Source organism: Coffea eugenioides, chromosome 1 (assembly GCF_003713205.1).
Source record: "Coffea eugenioides isolate CCC68of chromosome 1, Ceug_1.0, whole genome shotgun sequence".
Classification (NCBI taxonomy): domain Eukaryota; kingdom Viridiplantae; phylum Streptophyta; class Magnoliopsida; order Gentianales; family Rubiaceae; genus Coffea; species Coffea eugenioides.
Window position 1 is genome coordinate 47948352 of NC_040035.1, and position 20369 is coordinate 47968720.

Genomic DNA, 20369 nt, shown 5'->3' on the forward strand with positions numbered 1-20369 from the left:
GAAACCTCAACATCAATATATCATATCCATTGATGTGCTTATGCGTGCTTTTACATTATGCTTAACAAACGATCGAAGAGGATTTTTATGCTTCTTATCTCTTCCTTGAACTAGCACCCATCGATGATCTTTTATTTGCTCATATTGGAAGTGATCTTGCCAACTTGCTGCTCGTCAAGAAGACCAAGAATGGCCGTATTCGTTCCTAATTGGTTTTTAATGAGCTACGATCTGTGAGCGAACTGTGAAGCCAAAACATTTTGTATTATCTCGCTGAAAAGAAAAAGAAAAATTACTTTTGAGGTTTCCAAATGAAGAGATATATGTAGGCGATGACCAACAAATTGGGATGATTTTCCTAGTATAATATTGTCTAACATATAAGAAAATGCCAATGAATAAATACGTTAAACAACACAAGCATTTTCGTAATGCATTTATACACCGTCTAACCACTAGGGTTGCCTAGTGGTTAAAAAAAAGGCTCTTAGGGTGTTATTTACTATTCATGCCTGACAATTGGAGGTTGGAAGAGTTTGGGAAGGGGTGGGAGGACAAAAAAATAAACACCATCAAATTCTTTGGTATATTTTCATCATTGCTGATTTGCTTCTTCTACCGAGAAAATGGTCTCTCTGGAATCCCATAATAATATTTTAGATAGCTACGAAAGCTTCGGTCGCTTACTATGATCCTGCCTCTGAAATTGCGATCCAAGAAGGTCCTCCAGCAGCTTATTATCCAAATACTCGAGCTCAATGACTTGTTCTTCTTGTCCTCTTGGCGATGCTTCCAACTCAGGAGTTTCAACAGGAGCTCCAGCTCCCCCAGAATTGGGCAAGTTCATCGAAGACGACGATGGCAGCTGAGAAAAATCGAGGCTCGATCCGGCAGGATCAGCATTTCTATAATGACCATCATTGGGGAAATTGAGAAGAGCTTGATGACCCCTCAAAGCATATGCAGCCCGATCGTATGCCCTGGCTGCTTCTTCAGCAGTGTCGAAAGTCCCTAGCCACAAACGAGCTCCATTCCTTGTTGGATCGCGAATTTCAGCTGCGTATTTCCCCCATGGCCTCCTCCTTATCCCGCGATACTTGATCACTTTCTTTCCCTTCTCCTGATCATTCTCCATTGCAATGCTTCCTTGATTTGGAGGGAATTTAAAGCAGATAAGGGATGATGTAGATGTTCTTCTCTTTATGCTCCATTCAAGGTTTGGTACGGTAAGTTGTTTGAAAAGTGCGTTTCTATTCGTGCACCATGCATGTATATGTTAGGCAAATGTAGTTCGAGTCTAATCTGACGCCTGATGCATGTGGAATTTGTCTAAAACTTCATTCATTCAATAATTCTTTCCGGGAAAGTTCTTTATTGGCCATACTAATCAACATTCCCATTTTTAAAATCCACCATATGGGTGCATGATAACTGATTAGCGTTTTGCTTCTTTTTTTTTTTTCTGTGTGTGCTTGTTATTATTATTATTTTTTTTTTTTTGCTGTTCAACAGAGCCATTTTGAATTTTTAATCTTGCCACAGTTCAGTTATAATTAGTAGTTTATTTTAGGGTAACGCAAAATCAATTTAAATGTTTCCAATTCTGGGATATTTTCTTTTCCATATTTCTGTTGCTTTTCATCATGAAGATGTGTTTACGATCTGAATAATAATATGTTGTGAGGGGTTGCATAATCATTCTCACTTAATTGGAAGAATAGATAGCAGCAGCAGACAAATTGGCTGCCAAGGTATCAATAAATGGTCACCTTCATTCAGCGCAATCGCTGTACGCCGTAAAGGGATTTGGTTTGTGCCTACGACATCTATTCAACAAGGCTTTTTGGGCAGCCAATCAATTTAAGATTTAATGCTCTGGCGGTCTAGCCTACTTGCGCACAAGGAAGGAAAGTTGCTAGAAGGGTCCTCACTTTCTTTTTTTTTTTTGACCATATGGTTAAGATGAAGTTATTCAATGTTTGAATATTTTTCTCTTTTTAGGGAGTTATCATCTTAGTTTACTCCCCCCATCAAATTTCATTGCATTATTTTACATGGTTAGGTAAACATACAAGTGATGGATGGTAGATATTGTTACCAATACTTGTTAGTGCATGATTTAGTGCAATATATCATATTATACGAGTGCCACGTGGGTATTAATCAAAATAGGTATCCATGTGTTAAATGTTTGGTAAGATGAAGTTAAGTTGGGAAGTTATTGAAAATTTGCAATAGAGAACCATAACTGCAAGCGTGTGTATGACATGTTTTCTAAGCCTATAAAAAGTGTAACAGTATGTTCAATGGTGGCTAAGTAATACTCACATTTAATGTGACTTGAATTTAAGGTTCCGTTTGATAAAACTGAATTCTAAAATTTGAATATTGAAACAATTAATTTGCTGAATTTTAAGCACTGAAAAAAATATATGAATGTCTGAATTTTAATGCTAAACCTATTTATATTGTTTGATAAATATTTATAGCTGAATGCTTAATAAGTTTAATTTGACAATTTTGCCCTTATATCCTTTCATTCAAAAAATAAAATAAAATCTATGATTTAATTAGTTTAAATTTGTTAGGTATGAAAATGACAATATTTATTTTTAAATCAAATTAATATAAAAGATGAAATATATTATATGAGGAGTATGGAGAAGATGTGAAAGTCATTAAAAAGGGAGAAAGAGAAACTAAAATTCGTTAGATAGAGAATATTATGTTATTTAATTAAATAAAAATTTTGAATATAATTAACAAACAAGGGTAGATTTGGTAGATAAGATAAGGTAGTTAAAGTAATTCTATTGATTCTTATCAGAATTAAGCATTCAGTTAGGATTCTTGTGCTGAAAAAAATACACACAGGTTCAACACTACTTAACAAGTTCAGCAAATTGATTTTTATTTATCAAACACTCAAAACATCTGAATATCTGAAACAATTCAGATTCAGCACTTTTTTATGTTATCAAACAGATCCTAAGTATTTTTTTTCTAATTCATTAGACAAATAATCCAATGCATATTACCCTACGTTCAACCGGATGCTGCCAGCGCCCCACATATCCTGGTCCAAGGGACACACAACGACTCTATCTTTGTCTCTTACCTGTAACTATAACAGTTCATACTTTACTGCTTTTTATTTGATTTATAAAGATAACAAAGAATGAAATTCAGTTTTTTCTTGTTTACTAAACTACTCGTATTTCAATACTTAACCCGTCTGGTTTTTTTTTTTCCTTAAAAAAAAACCCGTTTAGTAGCAAAGTTTGCAAGAAGAAATGTAATGTATCTTATCTTAAACTTGAAATAGCCATTCTAATTCATTTTTTTTAAAAAAAAAAATGCACTGGAGGAATTCTCCCGCGTACCCCTGCTGTACATTAGGGGTGGCAATTCGGGTCCAATCAGGACCCGACCCGCCAAAAAATCTGTTGACCCGAACCCGACCCGTCAACCCGTGACGGGTCAGTATATCTGACACGAACCCGAAAATTTTGGGTTGGCGAGTCGACCCAAAATGACCCGAAAATTAATTTTAATTTATTAATTTATCACTGTAAATTCTAATAAAATCAATTTCTCACAAAATTAATTACATCATCAAGTAATAAAATTTTAAATAAATAATTTCAAATCAAATCCAAAATAAATTAAACACCGTAAAAGTGTTTTATCCCAAACCAAATATAAAATAAATTAAAACGAATTATATTATTTGTCCAAATATAATAATTTTAACTTCACACAAGGTAAATAAATTCATTTAGGATTAAGTAATTAATGCCTTTGAAAAAAAAGAATGATTTAGTTTATTTAGATAAAATAATTTTTATGTTTATTAAATTATTTTTAATTTGTAAACGGGTCATATCAGGTCACCACGGGTTGACCCGAAATCGACCTGTTTTCTTTTCGGATTCATCGGGTTCGACCCGATTCTGACCCGAACCCCCAAAACTTCAACCCAAACCCATTAATTTCGTGTTAAATTCGTGTTGTGTTTTTGGATCATGTCAGAAATTCCCACCCCTATTGCACATAGTAGAATAGCCGCCGGGAAGGGTGGGAGGGGCGGGGGGCTACGTCTAAGTGACGGCTCAGGCCCTAGCTCATTTGTGGCGTTTAGCGCGTTGAAACTCAAAACTAGGAGAGAGTTGGACAGCTGAATTATTTCAAGTTCGAATTCGGGTTGAGCTCGAGCACTCTCAATTATATAATATAATTAAATGAGTCAAGTTCGAATTCAATTAGTACCAATCTATGTCAAGTTTGAGTTTTGAGTATGGTACTGCTCGACTTGAACTCGACTCAAAAACACGTGTGATCCGACACCTATTGACTAATCCGACAAATCTTACTAATTTGACCAAACAATTTGAGTTGGTTGACTACACTGCAGTAACCCATGTTTCTCTTTAATTTCCTTTCTTAGCCTCCTTGGTACAACTCGTGTAGACAGAAACGATATCCACGCTCTCTTGTCACTTTTACATCATTCCAGGACTAAAACGCAATTTGCTTGCCATCTATTACTTTCTCACAGCAAATTCACCCCATCCCACGCTCTCCACCTGTCGACCGTCTTCATACTCGTCAATTTTGTTGCGATTTGCCACTAAGATTATAGTAGTAACTTTTCTAATGTGACGCGTGTGTGAGATAAAATAATAATAATAATTAGAAAATATAAAAGTAATTAGAAAGTATAAATACATTGCAAGTAAAATAATATTTAAAAAACGGGATATCCAAACTGTAAAAGCCTACAGATGGTCTGGTTTGGAGTGCCTAAAATGCAAAAGCCTGCTGGACAAAGGCTAAGACGGTGAAGGCCAAACTTCTATTCTCCCATCGATGAAGGCTAAGCCTACAGATGGTCGTACTCGCAGCAGAAGCAGTATTTCAATCATGCAATTATTTTGGTTCTGAAATCTCCCATTTGGGCCTTTTTTCTTTTTTAAATTTCCTAGCAGCATCAATCAATTATATGTCGTATGGTTAGAGACGATGCATGCAGGGATGCGGCTGGACCCGTTGATCCATTAGACAATACAGGGAGCTGATGTCCTTTGGTTTTTATTTCAATTGTTTTCTGATTACTTATATAATACTCTGCTGCTACTAATACCCCAAAAAAGAATTTGATTTGTAGTTTCACTGATCAAATTCTTCTTCGTTTCCTTTTGAGAGGTCAGAACGTCCAGGTACTCCAACTCTTACTAATATCTATTTTATTACAATTAAATTGGCATGCCAGAGTCAATTCGCTTTATATACCTACTCCCAGGTGCTTAAAAGTAAGAACAAAACTAAAGCCACTTAATCCAGACACCACTACAAAAGAGAATCCAATCCAACTTTTTTGAAGGAAAGATTTTAGGATGCTGAATTGGATTTTAACACTACTGTATATATATGTATATATATAAATGATGACAAATGCGAATTTAAATTCTCTGCATTTGTCTCTTGACATCCAGTTTCCTCGAAAGCGGGTAATCTACCTGCACCAATTAGCAATAATGTATTCTAATTAGGCGTCAACGAGATCGTCATCAACAGGAAAAAGCGATTTTTTTTTTTTTAAGAAAAGTATAGTACCATTAAAAAAGTGAAGTGCCATTTCCAGGCAAGTTCTGAACCACTCGTGAGACAAAAGCTTCCAATTCTTTATTGTAATGTTTAATCACTAATTACTAATTTTTCAATTCTTTCAGGTGGAGTGCATGCATTAAACCGCATATTAGATCCATCAAATACAGCGTCAAAACATGATTTTGTTGGCTCCACCACATTGTTAAATATATATATAATCAATGGTGCCTTTCACTCTGACGGTCAGTTTTCATGGGTTTTAGAAGTTGCTCCAATGACTGGGGCACCTGAGAGCATTGGCTAGAGTACCGAATTTTCATGCGCCACAAAAAAAAATTATATATATATATATATATATAATAATAAAGGAAAAGAAAGAAAGGTTTAAAAATCAGTAGTACTCTTCGTTCTTACCTGTAAATGCAAAGTGAAAATAAAATTCGTGTGATGAAGATTCAATGAATTTAGAGGGGATGAATTCTGCTCCCAAGTTGCATCGTGGAAAGCGATTGATTAATCTTCAAAATTGACCAAAAACTGCTTCTCTGTTACTTTAGCCTCGGATAAAAGAAAGAAGAAGTGATCGTGAGTCTAGTTTTCTTAATAAACTTCAACCAATTTGCATGGGATTTTTGATTACTTACAGGAGAATCAAAACTACATAGTACTACTGTTTGAACAGCAAACACTCTTCTATGTTATGCATTCTGCCGAATGGTATGGAACTCAAAAGTTTTGAATCCTGGTCTTATGACAGTTGGGATCCTTTGTGCCACTACTCGGTGCCAAATTCAGTGCCAATCCCACTAATCACGTGATGGTAGAAGAAATTTAAATAAACAACATATGACAAATTAAATAAATAGAACACTTGGTATAAATATAGAAGTGACACTAAATTGTCACTGGAAAAGTGACACTAAGGATCCCGTGTGGTCTTATGAAGGGCATCGTCTGCGAAGTTGTTCAGGGTTGAGAGACATGACTATCAACAATTTTGTCGTGCGTTTTCCATTAATTACGGAGCTAATAGTACAGAGAAAATCCCCAAGTCCTCCGTGCAATAGTTCAAATGTCCATTGGACTAATATTATAGATTAATGTTTTTGCTGCACCTGGAGACAGCGCGGCAGGGTTAGGAAAATTATTTTCTAGTGAGAGGACAAATAAAATAAAATTCTTAAAAAGCATACTCTCAATGATGTAAAATGGTTGGGTCCAACCAATTGTCAAGGTAAATTGATTTAGGAGGAATTACCCTGGAGTTCATTGATAAAGACGTGTAGGAATGGAGTTTTTTTTCTTTCGTTAAGAGTATTTTGAATATTTTTTTTATAGCGGCAATCATGCAAACTGCTTTAAATATGTAATCAGAGAAACTTGAACATTTTGTACACAATAATGACTAATGAAATTCGGGGGTGTTTTTTTTTTTTTTTTGGGTTTGTTTTGGTTTGATGAAACGATGTGAATTCTGAGGTGAGGCTCAAAAACAATTTTGACTTTTGCCCAAAATTAAAATTGAGAGAAATATATTATTAATTACGGGTACGATTTTGACTTTTGACCAAAATTAGAGATGAGAGTGATGGAAATGGAATTGAATGGTTAACACTACTGTAAAAGGAAAGGATTTATGAAAGGGTCGCGTCGCGTGATATCACACTGGTACGGGTTCATGCCCCGTAGCCACAAGCGTCGGCGTCTATGACCCACCCCTCCCTATGCCTCCGTCATCTATTTTGGCCAATCTTTTCGCTCTCATTCTCCACACCGCTATAATTTACCCACTAATTTTGCATTAGATCATAAAATCCACGATTGCAAAAAAAAAAAAAAAAAAAAGAAGAGAGAGACGATTACCAACTAGGAGATTTAGTGATGAAACCCTGACATTTCATATTCTTCTGAATCTGAAACATCATGATGAATCAGTATAACTGTGGATAAAAACTAATTGTACAAAACATAATAATGGAATTTTTAAACAAAAAAGTGAAAAAGTGACAAAATCTCCTATGATTCACAATACTTGGTGTAACAATTAAAGAAATCATGACGGTTTTTTTTTTGGGGGGGGGGGGGGGGGGTAAAAAAACTACTTTCAGGCTTCCACAAAACAGGGAAATAACTAGCAAAAGGGCAAAAAAAAAAAAAAAACATTCAAAGCAATAGCCAAGTACGATGAATCTGGAAAAGTGGGGGGAAAAAAAAAGAAGGTGATGCCAAATGCAGCCCTCTTGCCTGCAACCGGTCACTGTTACTACGATTAACCAATATGCTATTTACGGTTTGTAGCCAACATATTACAAATGCAATGATAAGTTTGTTTGCTTGCAGAAGAGGATCGGAACCAAAGCTGGGAATTGAGTGTAAGATTATAAGATACTATGTAGACAAAGCGGAATGTATCTTTTTTAGTATTACGTTTCTAGAAACCACTGCCACTCCTTAATTTTCATGGCATCAGTCTGGCAAATAACGAAGACACACTTTGCTTTCTTTGTCACCCCGAGTTTCACGACTCTGCTTTTTGCAAAAGACGGATTCGTGTCCCATGCCGTAGCCGATGACTGTATAATTATGCGGATTGAAACTGGTCTTCCATCAAAATCGCAAAAGGCGAGTACAATCTCCGACTCTTTTTTTTTTTTTTTTTTTAAGGCTCGGCCATTAAATCCGTGCGTCAATAAATAAAAAGACCAGCGGAAAATAGACAGGCGAGGAGGCCTGAATCTAGACTGTGATAAGGTTGGTACCTTGGAATTGTCGGGTCCTTCAACGGACAGAACAGAGGAGTGCACCATGGCTTCCTGCTTCAATAATTTTTTTTTTTTTTTGGTGTGTGTACAAAAAGGGTTTTAAAATATTTTCCATGTGTAGAACGTTTTTAGCATCTTTGGCTAACTATTAGTAGCAAGTTTTGTACCCTTTCGGCATATATTTCTTTGCATAAATTATCAACCCGAAGAAGGAAATGAGCTTTTATGGTTGGTACCTGGTATGTTAGGTGGCGCGACTAAACACTTCCAGAAATAAATAAATAAATAAGTTATGTGTTTATGGTGCAGATAGCTAGTGAGATGTTTTGTAGCAGTAATTATATAAAACCAAAAAAAAAAAAAAAAACCAAAAGTGTTGAATTTTACCAATATGGGTCATCGGTTACTTTCTTCCACTATTGATAAGAAAGAGTTGAATGCGGGTTGAAGTCAGAGAATAGCTGAATTGACCATTCAAGCGGTAAGCATGGGAAAGAAAGTGGAATAAATATCAAATATATTTTTAATTTACGTTCATGAACTTGTTCACCAGCATTAACTCTAATGCCATGGCCATGGTTAATCAGGATTTCGTGTACTGCTGGCCCACTGGCCTAAAATTTTGTTTATGTTTGGATGCAAGTCTAAAGACAAAAAAGTTTGCATCGGAGTGTGCCGTTCGTTTGTAGAATAGAAAAGCGTTTTTTCTTACTATATCTATAAGTTAAGCGTTATCTAAAAAAGAAGTGGTGCGAAGTATTCATTTTTTTCCTTCAAGAAAGAAAGAAAAAAAAAAAAAGGTGATTAAACAGGCTTTGCAGAGCAGCCCGGTAGGAAGTTTCTTGCATACATTCCATGGACTATTACTAATACAAATATGTAGTAATCAGTCCACTAATGTTGTATTGTAGTACTATCCATTCAATTTTGCCGTCTTGATAATAATAAGGAATCAAATTGTCCAACTGCAAATTTATACTGCTTCACACAAAACTTTGACTGGATCAGAATGACACTTACCCATTAACTTGGACATGCTTGGATTACTTGTTTCCGTCGGAAAATATTGTCGTTTTTCGTGATCACATTTTCCTATCACCTTTTTCTCTCATATATATCAAATCGCTACAGCAATTTTTCCATGAAAAATGATGGAAAATGTAATCCAAACACAACCTTATTATACTAGTACAACAGCCCCAGAACTCATTAGCTCGCGAACCGATTCGACCTCGATTACATATACATATATATATATATATATATTATTTTTTATTTTATTAATAAAATTACATATATATTAATTTTATATATTTTTAATATTTTTAATATTTTAAGAAAAATAATTATTTTATTTATTTTTTAAAAATAAAATAATTATTTTTTATTTTTAAAAACTCGAACTCGAGTTTGATATTTTGAACTCGTCGAATTTGAGCGCAAGTTCGAATTTCGTAAAATTATGCCGAGAATAGACTTGAAATGTCAAGTTCAAATTCGATTTCGAGTTTCGTAAAATTATATCGAAACTCTGTTTAATTAGGTCGAAACTCGAGTCGATTCAACTTATTTGTACCCCTAATTCGACTTCGACCCATCAAAATAGAAAGGAATAAAAGCCTTTCATTCCGACTCATATTTATGCAGCTGTTCTGGTAATTTTGGTGCCCCCCGGCCCCAACTCCATGACGACTAGACTCCGCCGCCGTGCGTCATTTTGACTCACGTGGCCCGAAACCGAAAGGCCTCCCCTTGGCCCTGAAATGAAATCCTAACTCTCCTAGTGTAAGCGTGGAACCTCCACACACTCACACTCCATGCATGACACGAGTGTTGCAGGACTGGGCAGTTTTTTTGTCTTACGTGGGTGGGGTCAATGGTCAAGTTGCCCGAGGGGGTACACGAATGCATCTGATGCCACAACAACGTTGCCGGGACATCCCCTCTTTGCCCAAAATCCAGTAATCTATGACTATGACCTTTTTTTTTTTAATAATATATTTTTTTTTTTAAAAAAAAGAAAAAAGAAAAAGATAAGATGTTCTCTGGTAGTACTTTCGGATTATCCATTTTTCACGAGTATATAAAGGGGGAGGTCGGCGTCCTAACTTCGTCGAACACCCAAATTTGGCATCTCCACTGGTAGTTGCTGCTAATAAGCTATATAGAATTCATTCGAAATTCAGAAATGGAGGCTAATAGGTCGTTATTCCAATTTCACGACTCTATAATTTTAGATTGCCCCTTCGAATCATCATCTTCATTTGATTCACCCCAACCGCAATCGCATTCTTTCACCCCATCATCATCATCATCATCATCATCGTTATCAACATCATCTTCGTCATCATCATGGGATGAGGTGCTTTTCCAGCACAATTGCGATTTTCTTCCCTTCAATTTCAATGACTCTCAAGACATGTTTCTTTTCGATGTCCTGGCCGAGGGAGCAGGAGCCTCTGCCAGAGATGCTTCTTTGAGACAATCCTCCTCGGAAACCAACTCCAACTCCAACTCCAACTCCTCCGGCGGCGGCGTTAGGGAGGAAGAGGTGACTTCCAACGTCACAAAAGAAACAAACAAGGAAAAGAGTTACAGAGGAGTCCGCAGGCGGCCGTGGGGAAAATATGCAGCTGAAATCAGGGATTCCACGAGGAAGGGAATCCGGGTGTGGCTCGGAACGTTCGATAGCGCCGAAGCTGCTGCTTTGGCGTACGATCAAGCTGCATTTTGTATGAGGGGTCCCATGGCCGTGCTCAATTTTCCTGTGGATGTGGTGCAAGAGTCCCTTCGTGATATGAAATGCGGTTCTGAAGGAGGAGGAGGAGGGGGCTCTCCCGTGGTGGCACTGAAGCACAGGCATTCAATCAAAAAGAAAAAATCCTCAATTAGGAATCACAAAATTGCACGAGAGGCGGCAGCCAAGGTAGAGAATGTGGTTATATTGGAGGATTTGGGAGCTGAATATTTGGAAGAACTATTAAACTCATCATCAGAAATCCCTGCTGCCCTGTGACTCTCTCTGCTGTACCGCTCAAACAACAACAATTCCTCCTCCGTTTGTACATAAATTTGCTCCTTTCCTTTTTTTTTTTTTTTTCTTTTCTTTGAAAAAAGAGAGAACCTTTTCTTTTTTCAGTCATTTCTGTTCCCTCTGAGGATGTGTGATTTTTTTCTTTTCCTTTTGTTTTAAGAAAAAGGCGATCAGCGTAAAGTAATTACTACTAATTAATTACCAGTGTTATATTCTGGGCCCGTTCATCCATTTTGATTCTGTCTTCGGCTGTACAGTTGGACGCCATGTACTCGTGCGGCCCGGCCCGTATGCGATTTTTCAGGTCTAACGAGATTGGGATTGGAGAATTTTGAGGATGGGTTCAAATTAATCCCACCAAATCTAACATATTGTCTTTTTCTTTTCTTTATATTCTTTGTTAACCTCTAATTTTTTACTACTTCTTAACAATGGACAAATTCTCCCGAAAAGAAATTGGTACTTATTTGATATCACCAACTTTTTTATGCTCACATCATGTGCCCAAAGGACCGTTGCAGAGGTTTTGCGAGCAAAGTGATGGAAATTTCTGGCGGATCTCAATAACCAACTAATCTTGTTTTAGACCCAACAATAAATTAACTAAGATTCTGATACATTTTTTTTGTTTCTTGTGCTAAATTCGACAATTCCTAAAAGTCTCTGACGTTGTACACCGTCTCACTTGTCGGACAATTATTATTATTATTATTTTTGCAGGTCCCAGTCACTTTTCAAATTTCCTCCTCCTATAATTTTGTTTTAATTATTTTTCTTTTACCGTCGGAAGCTTTTTGGTTGGCCTTAAGTCGTCAAGTATGATGATTTATATATATATATATATATATATATATACAGTATATGATGTGCAATCGTAATTTCTTTCGGTGTTGTCACTTTTTATTCTCCTTCCATCTAGATTATCGGCCCAATCGTTGACTCACGGCACCCATATTTGGGGATGCCGTTGTTGGTCCAAAGAAGACAAGGTGTTAAAGTTGAAGAACTGTTTTAGCGGCCTACTCTGAGGACCAAGCACACATGTCTCTCATAGAAAGTTGGGTTGGGCTTACCTTCAAGTATGCCAGGAGCGACAACCTCTCTGGGTTCTAAACACTAGTAATACTTCTATTTTAGGAGGCGAACAATAAAGCTCATTCCATTCCAGTCCAGGTCTCCCACAAAATCAACACTAAACAGTAGCAACATGATATCTCAGCTAGTTGAGAGTCCAAAAATTCCATTAAAAAAAAAAAAAGCTACCAAAACCCTTGATATTTGATTCAGTTGAACAAAGTCTGGTATTGTGCTGATGTTTATCGTATCATGGAACACGGTAACTGTTTTCCATTTGGGGTTCCAAATCCAAATGGCGAAAGACTCTAGAAAAGGCATCCGTAGGTGAACCCAATAAGGTTCACGGTGGGGATGACAAAGTGAAAATGTTCACTCAAACCATTAATTGTTCAAGAATGTGATGAATCTTTCTTAAGTTTTGAACCGCATATTCATCTAAATCATGGTTTATAATCATACTAGTATGATTTGTCTGGTTTTTTTTTGCCGCAACAATAACATTTATATAATCTATTCTAACATAATCTAAGAAAAAGGGAAGATGAAATTTTTTCGGAGAAAGTCACAACTAAGTGGCAAGGTGTGAGGCAAGGGTACCCAGACTTAACTTTGATCTCCCACCCCACCAAGACTTAAGGTCCTGTTTGGATTGTCATTTTTTGCCGGAAAATTGTGTCGTTTTACGTGATCACATTTCCCTATTACCTTTTTTTCTTCACATACTTCAAATTGTTACAGTAATTTTTTTCATGAAAAATGCAATCCAAACAGGGTCTAAATGTCTGTCTTGGTGGCCCAAGAGGCTGTTGGCTAGTATAATTTGTTATATGCGAGCCACGCTAGGAGGAGGATGGTACGGGTTTGCCCAAAATCACAGCAGATGAGCAGAGTCACAGCACTGCGCCTCCCCAGTCTGCAGCAACAAAACACGCAGAAGGCTGTCTGCCCTTGGTCGCTCCCATTTCACTAATCCAACCAGCCTTCTGCGTGTACCTGCACCTAGTTTGCCGCACACTTGTCCTCATCCATTACGGAAAGATCCCCTCTGCATTCTGCAATAAAGAAGCAGAAATGTGTAGGAAAATGCCTTGCCCCGCAATTCCTCAGAAACAAGGCTAGCTCATTTGTTCTTCTTCGTTTTCCCCAGGCGCTTCTTGATATTGACTAATTTCTCTTTCTCATGGATAAGGCGAAATTAGCGCCCGTGCACGCAGCAATCGACCTCGAACCAGACAAAGAAGTCACCTCCAGAGTTGTGGATACCTGCTTGGTTGGAAAGATCATCTTGGACTGGCCAGTAGATAAAAGGGATGTCAAATGCATTGCTTCCTTCCAATGGAAATGCAAAAAGGATTTCAGCGTTTCCTACGTGGATCGCAACACCTTCATGTTCTCTTTCCAAGGCAAAGAAGATTGGAGAAAAGTTCTCCTCGATGCGCCTTGGAATATCAAGGGGGGACTTCTCATTCTCTCTCCCTTCGTCTCTGGCAAAATGCTAGAAGAGCTGCAATTCTCTTTCTCCCCATTTTGGGTTCAGGTCCACGGACTCCCAATCGACTACTTGACGAAGGCAAATGGGCACAAGCTTGGCCAAGTGTTGGGCAAATTTCCGTATGTGGATGGGGATGCGTTCGATGGGAGAGCGTTGGATAGGAAGTTCCTCAGGATTCGTGTAATTTTGGACATTACAAAACCTTTGCTTTGTGGGTTTTGGGTTAGGCGTAGGGGGCTTAGTGATATTTGGGTTGAGTTCAAGTATGAAAAGTTGGGTATTTTCTGCTACAAATGTGGCCGGATTGGGAACCATTACAGAAGCTGCCAATTCCCCGCTAAAAAGGCTAAATTTGGACCCTGGTTACAGGCCGAGCCACCGAGTGATTCTCTGGCTGTCGCTTCCCTCTCCTCTTCCTGTTATGTCCCCGGAAGAGCAACCGTGGTGGCGGCGGCGGCAAGGGACACAAATGCATGCACTACTTTGATCACAGTTCCTTCAAGTTCAGAACCAGAAGAAGACGTATGCCTCCTCTCAAAACGTTTTCTCCATTAAAATCGTCCTGCTAAATTAGAACTAATTAGTACTACTAACCATTTCCCAACTTTTCTTTCTTTCACTCAACAGATTCATCAAGAGATGGAGTCTGAACACATGTACCATGGCAGTTATGCAGATATTTCAGCAAGGTTAAAAAACCATAAACATATTGGCAGTATTTCTTTTGTTGTTCACTGCTATGTAAGCATGTTATCACCAGATCCATGTGCCTTGTGGAGTCATAGAACCCGGAAAAAGGGAGTTAAAAGAAAAAAGAAAAATTGCTGTCAGGAAAGATTTCTAATAAGGGTTTTCGCATTTTGCCCCTGGTCCCGTGTATATGGCTTCATGAACTGATTAATTTCTGTTTAACAGGAATCTCAAGCAAAAGTTGATTGTGAACAGTCTAGATTCGCTGGTCATGGTAGCAAATTGTGCTATGATCTCTTCCCGCCTGGCTGATGCAAGTGCATACGACTGGAGGTTACTTATGGTGATGGCGGCCTATTTCACATATCTGGTGCTGAAGCTGATTCGCATAACTCAGAGGTCGTGGCTGCTAAAAGCATTCAAACCCCGTCAGCCACCTAATCAAGAGCAGAATCTGATGGCTCTCATGGAAATCTTGATTTTGGTAGTGTTTTTTGCGATGCTGAAATCCTCATAAAATGCTACTAAGAACTTTCTGTTTAAGCTTAGTAACGGTCTTACTGTCTGTCCCCTGTTTTTGACTTTACGTTTGGCTTCTGGTAAATGAGCTTTTTGCTAACTACGAGTACAAATGTATGTTGTTGAGCTTCAACTTCTTTAGAAAAGGGCTGTCCTGTCAACTTTTGTAGCTGCTATTAAGCAATAAAAGGAAGAAACTTGTGTTATCTTGTTGAGATTCCCCCCTTTTTTTTAAAAAAGCGTTTACCGCACACATGATTGGGTGGCATCCCAATCCCCTTTCTATTTATTTGTTTGGTCAGAGAACATGATCCCAATCCCTTTGTTCTTTTGGGTTGGTCAGGCTTCAGGGTTTGGTGGCGTGTCAAAATTAATGAGAAGTTGACCCGGCCCCAATATTTCCGGGCCCAAATTAATGAGACACCCATCCTTTCTCTTCGAAATAGTTGCACCGGAAAAAGCATTTCCTAAGCCCAGTCCTAATATTGCTAAAGTCTGACAAGCTGATCCAAAAGGACTTGTCATTAAGAAGCCCACAAGCCCAGTTGTACTAACTTTGGGTAATGTATATACTAAGTTGGGAGTTTATTTCCGTATATGATGATCAACAATTGAACTTTCGACCTTCTAATTCTATAGTGCATAATCGTCACAGCGTTTTATTTCGCTACATTCGGGACCCGAGATTAGATAAAGAATGGATGTAATGGCAAGAGTCGTGTTCGCAGAAAACCCATTTCCAAACAGACTTGCTGCTACTTGAATTAGTCTATGATATTGCATTTTAACAATAGATGTATCAAAACATTTGCAATGATGACAAAATCTAAGGCTTGTTTCTCAAAACATTCGCAGTGGCCGCCTATGAGCTTTCGCCTTTGCCAGGCCTGAGTGCTTATATGCTGCTGCTTCTATCCTTCCTTGGATGTCCAAGCCTTAAAAGGAAAGATAGAAAAAAAAAACATGTGAATATATAGACCTGCAAATTTCAAAGCTTAGTTAGAACTTAGAAGTTGGAATAGGTATCGCTGCTCTCATGCATCCGGGCAGAAAAATCTGGCACAGATATAACTAGTACTTTCGAGGAACCACATGCTAATTAAGTGCCTCCTTTCGGTGTTTGACAAAGAAAACTTGTACTACTAGCTACCATGAAAAGGCAATCGCAGTAAGTGATGCTTCCTACCATGACTAGACTCAAAGTTTTTTCGATTCCATTTAACTTCCCACTCAGGAAAGGGATCCCTTTTTGAAAGTTCAGAGAAATCATTCTGCCGTAGATTTTGTAACGTAAGCATTGTTCATGTATGGTAATTGTAAGTGACTCATCACTGTTAAGGTTATCGATTGATGGCTAGGAAAAACTTTGAAAGAAAGATCTAGGAAGCTCCACTTTAAACCATGGCCCTCGATGTTGGATGCTTGCCTGCGCATCTATTTGATTATATCAGTGCACATGGACACAGATATCGTAGTGGAAGATTGGAAAAGAAAAAGCTCTCTCATATTTTGCGACTGAGTGGCCGCCTCCTAGCCTATAAAACTATCATCACAATTACGTCTAGAGGGATAAATGTTTCAATTCAGTTTGCATTTCCCTTCAAATTAATCTACTTTCTCAGATCATGTAAATTGATTTGCATTCGTGGCAAATATATTATCAGTATCAACGACAGGGAGATTCGGAATTGGATTTTCATAATTTCTTCACTTGTGCTTTGAATGTCCCTTGCGTTCTCCAAGGGATGAAACTGGCTATATTTTTTATTTGGATTTTTTAATATGTTCTTCGGTCAACAAAAGTTACTTAGGCACTAACACTGGCTTGAAAAGGTTCTTAGGAACAATAAGACAGGTACATTAAGGTTTAAAGTAGGGCTAATTGCACTTTGCTCCCTTGAACTTGACCTTTATGACACTTTGCCTCTTTGAACTTTAAATATATTCACTTTGCCCCCTTCATTGATTAAGTCAAATGTCAACGATGAATTTTTCATCCAAAAATTTAACAAAATAGAATAATGCTATACTTTTAATCAGAATATGAAATATTTTATTAGAAAAATATAAAAATTCATATGATTTTAAAAAAAATTAAAAAATAAAAGATGGTATAATAGCAAAGAATTGAAAATTTTTATTGTGACAAAAAAAGAATTTAAAAATTCATAAACCATCTGCACAAGTTTTCATCGCTTACCTTTCTTCTTTTAATTTGTAAATGGATTAGTTTTAATAATATTCATTTACTTTGTAGCTTTTACAAGATTTTCATGAGTCAATAAGATGCTATTTGGTAATTTTATACCACATTCATACCTTGCTTTGCATTTTACACTTTTAAAAAAAATAAAAATTCTCTAAATGTGGTTTTCAATATATTTTTATTTTTAATCATGTTTTTATCTCATATAAAACATATTAAAAAGTGCTACAATAAAAAAATATACGCAGATAATTTTTATTTTAAATGCACTATTTAATATTATTTTATTTATAACAAGAATTGCTACGATATTGAGATAAACACATTGAGTTACTTATACTTCTTTTATGTGAACTATCTAATTCATTTTAGTGCTAAAACGTCAAAATGCATAGTGTAATTGTGTTTAAATACATTTGTTAACTATTAAAGAAATATATATATATATATTATGTTACAATTATTGTGTGTATTTAAGAATCAGTTAGGGATATTTTGATCATAAAAAATATAACTCCATCTTAATCTCATCAAAAAGTTGACCACAGGAGGTAAAGTGTATATGTTTGGAGTTTAGGGGGGCAAAGTGTTATAATGGTTTAAGTTCAGGGGGCAAAGTGTAGTTAACCCTTTAAAGTAAGAGAATAATTGTCGTTGCCTGTGTCCGTCGTTTATTGCGGCGACTTTTCCATATGATGCTTATATTTTCACTATTTTATTAGTAGTGGTGCAAGAAATTAATATCTAATTCATTGTAAATACCTGTTTAGGACAACCATAATTATCCCGCGTTGATGCCACCATATTAACGCCTACAAATGTTTCTCATGTCAAACCAAGATTACGAAGCTCTATTCAGTTCTGAATTTACAGAAAAAAACCAATGGGGAAAAATGAAAACCATCTTGTTTTGCAATTTGTTTAGTCCACATGTCCTTGCGATTGAGAGACAATTTTCACCCTAAATCCCCAGAATTTTCTTTACGTGCCCAAATACTCAGTTCAGAAAATACTCAGGTTGTCAAGATTTCTCTATACAAAACTTATGCTATCTCAGTCTGTATCACTTAATTCATCCCTTTCCAAAATTTTGAATTTAAATCATCTCAAAACAAAATAATAATAATTATTATTATTATTCTTATCTGCCAACTCAGGACACAAGTGCATAGGATTACGTAGCTGATCATATGTCCCACGTTATCATTATTTGGTTATAAAAGGTGCTTTGCTTGATCTAATAATGGTTAATTGAAGGTTCGGAGCAAAATTCACCACTAATTAAATAAATGCTGGAGATAAAGTACTTTTGCCCTGCGTCTTTTTTTTTTTTTCTGACAGAGTGGGTGTCCGGGTCAATCCTTACGGGGTCCGACTAATCCCACTCCGGCCCGGGAGGAGAGGCCTCATCCCCCGACCACGTTAATCACGGGACTCGAACCCTTGCGGGCACTAGACATCAGTTCCTAAGGAGACTTATTGAGACCAACCGAGTTGCCCATGAGAACCACAATTGTGACAAATTGGTGGGAGGCAAGGTTCGCACCAATGCCTTAGTTCTTTCCCATTTCATCTCTTTCTTTCCTCAGCCCCCTAAGGGCCCGCACAAAAGTCCCTACAGCTTATGGGGCGAGCAGGGCTGCTGGGTGAAGAAAACTTTCTTAGTAGGTTTATGCTCCAAATTATCCAAGGCTTCAGCCATAAACTTCAGACACGAAGTGCGAAATTTTTGACTGCTTTTAGCAAATTTTTTTGGACTGCATCTTTGGCTTTTGAAGCATTAAACTCAAATAGTTGTGGATCTCACTAAGAAGATGTTCACGCGTTGATCACACGTACTCTACAATGCACGACAAAGTTCAGACACCGTTCTATGAATTGCAAACTCTCTCAAATATTGGGACATTTCAAATTGGTAAACAAGAATTGCAGGCCTGCCGTAGGGATATATCGATCTAGATCTTGTTAGTAAAGTTAATGTATAGCTTGACCATGTCTTGTGTGGTTGATAATTGAGGTGAGATCGAACCATGCATATGGATAGCACGCTTGAAGTGATTTTTTTTTACTTCCATTGTTACAGTAGTACTCAATCAATCTATTTTTTCCAGTAAATATGATCTTACATTAAACTCAATTAAAGAGTTAAGATTGGCAAAATTGTTAGGAAATTTAGTTTGCTAGGAAAGAAAGATTCTTGCTCAAATACAATGCATCTTACGGAGCAAGAGAACAAAATAACGCTATCCCTAGCAAGAAGTGACTTCACGGGCTTTATTTTTCGCAATACGCATCACTCCATGCAACCCATGCAAGAAGCCACTAATGTTAAATTTGATGAAATTTAAATGTGTTCAATGACTAGTTAAATAAAATGTGACACAGAGATGTAATTGTAGAGCACAGTATCGTAGATGTAAAGCAGACTGGCAAAAGATACGATTGAAAATGGAAAGAGATCTAGAAGAGTGGAGGGAACACTCGACGTGCGATATTATAAAAGTTCATGGTTGGTACATTGGCATAAATCGAAAAAATGGTGGATTAATGTTTCGACGGAATTCATGGCCGACCAAGCTATTGTGTCCCCCAATTTGGCTGCGTGTGCTTCGTAGGTCAAAGGACAACATCAAAAGGTCATACATACCATGGCTGAACCCAATTTCCACGACACTGCTGCTAATACTTGGAATGGTAGGATGGATAATGCTCATAGAAAGAACTGAGCTCAAGAAGATTTCAAAGTTGGAAGGGTTTGGTAAAATTGTCCCGTCTGGATGCTGATAAATTTGTTTATTAAGCAGGAAATTTTGATCCACCTTTTTTTCAGCAGAGGCACTCGAAACCTGTCTCATATTTTAAAATTTTTAACCATCTAATGAATTTGGGGGTTTGTTAATTCTTGTTAAACAAGTTCTCGTTGCATAACTTATATTATAAATATGTTTTTCAATTGTCTTTTTATTTTTTCCAATTACT

General features: G+C 37.1%; 2 protein-coding genes and 1 non-coding gene across 3 annotated transcripts; 2 read left to right on the top strand and 1 right to left on the bottom strand.

Annotated features, from left to right (window-relative positions):
* Positions 1–606: 606 nt before the first annotated feature.
* Positions 607–1135, bottom strand: LOC113761968 (ethylene-responsive transcription factor ERF098-like). Its single transcript, XM_027305218.1, has one exon. The coding sequence runs from the start codon at positions 1133–1135 to the stop codon at positions 665–667; it is 471 nt and encodes a 156-aa protein (XP_027161019.1). The 3' UTR covers positions 607–664.
* A 9384-nt stretch (positions 1136–10519) lies between these two features.
* On the top strand, positions 10520–11613 carry LOC113749021 (ethylene-responsive transcription factor 1B-like). The gene has a single exon (XM_027292653.1). It carries the CDS (start codon positions 10561–10563, stop codon positions 11386–11388), a length of 828 nt encoding a protein of 275 aa, XP_027148454.1. The 5' UTR covers positions 10520–10560; the 3' UTR covers positions 11389–11613.
* Positions 11614–15992: 4379 nt separating this feature from the next.
* On the top strand, positions 15993–16121 carry LOC113753032. The gene has a single exon (XR_003464957.1). It is a non-coding gene; the product is annotated as a small nucleolar RNA SNORD14 (small nucleolar RNA).
* Positions 16122–20369: the final 4248 nt, after the last annotated feature.

Coding starts and splice junctions, on each gene's coding strand:
- LOC113761968 (XM_027305218.1), bottom strand. CDS start 1,135: ATGGAGAATGATCAGGAGAAGGGAAAGAAAGTGATCAAGTATCGCGGG.
- LOC113749021 (XM_027292653.1), top strand. CDS start 10,561: ATGGAGGCTAATAGGTCGTTATTCCAATTTCACGACTCTATAATTTTA.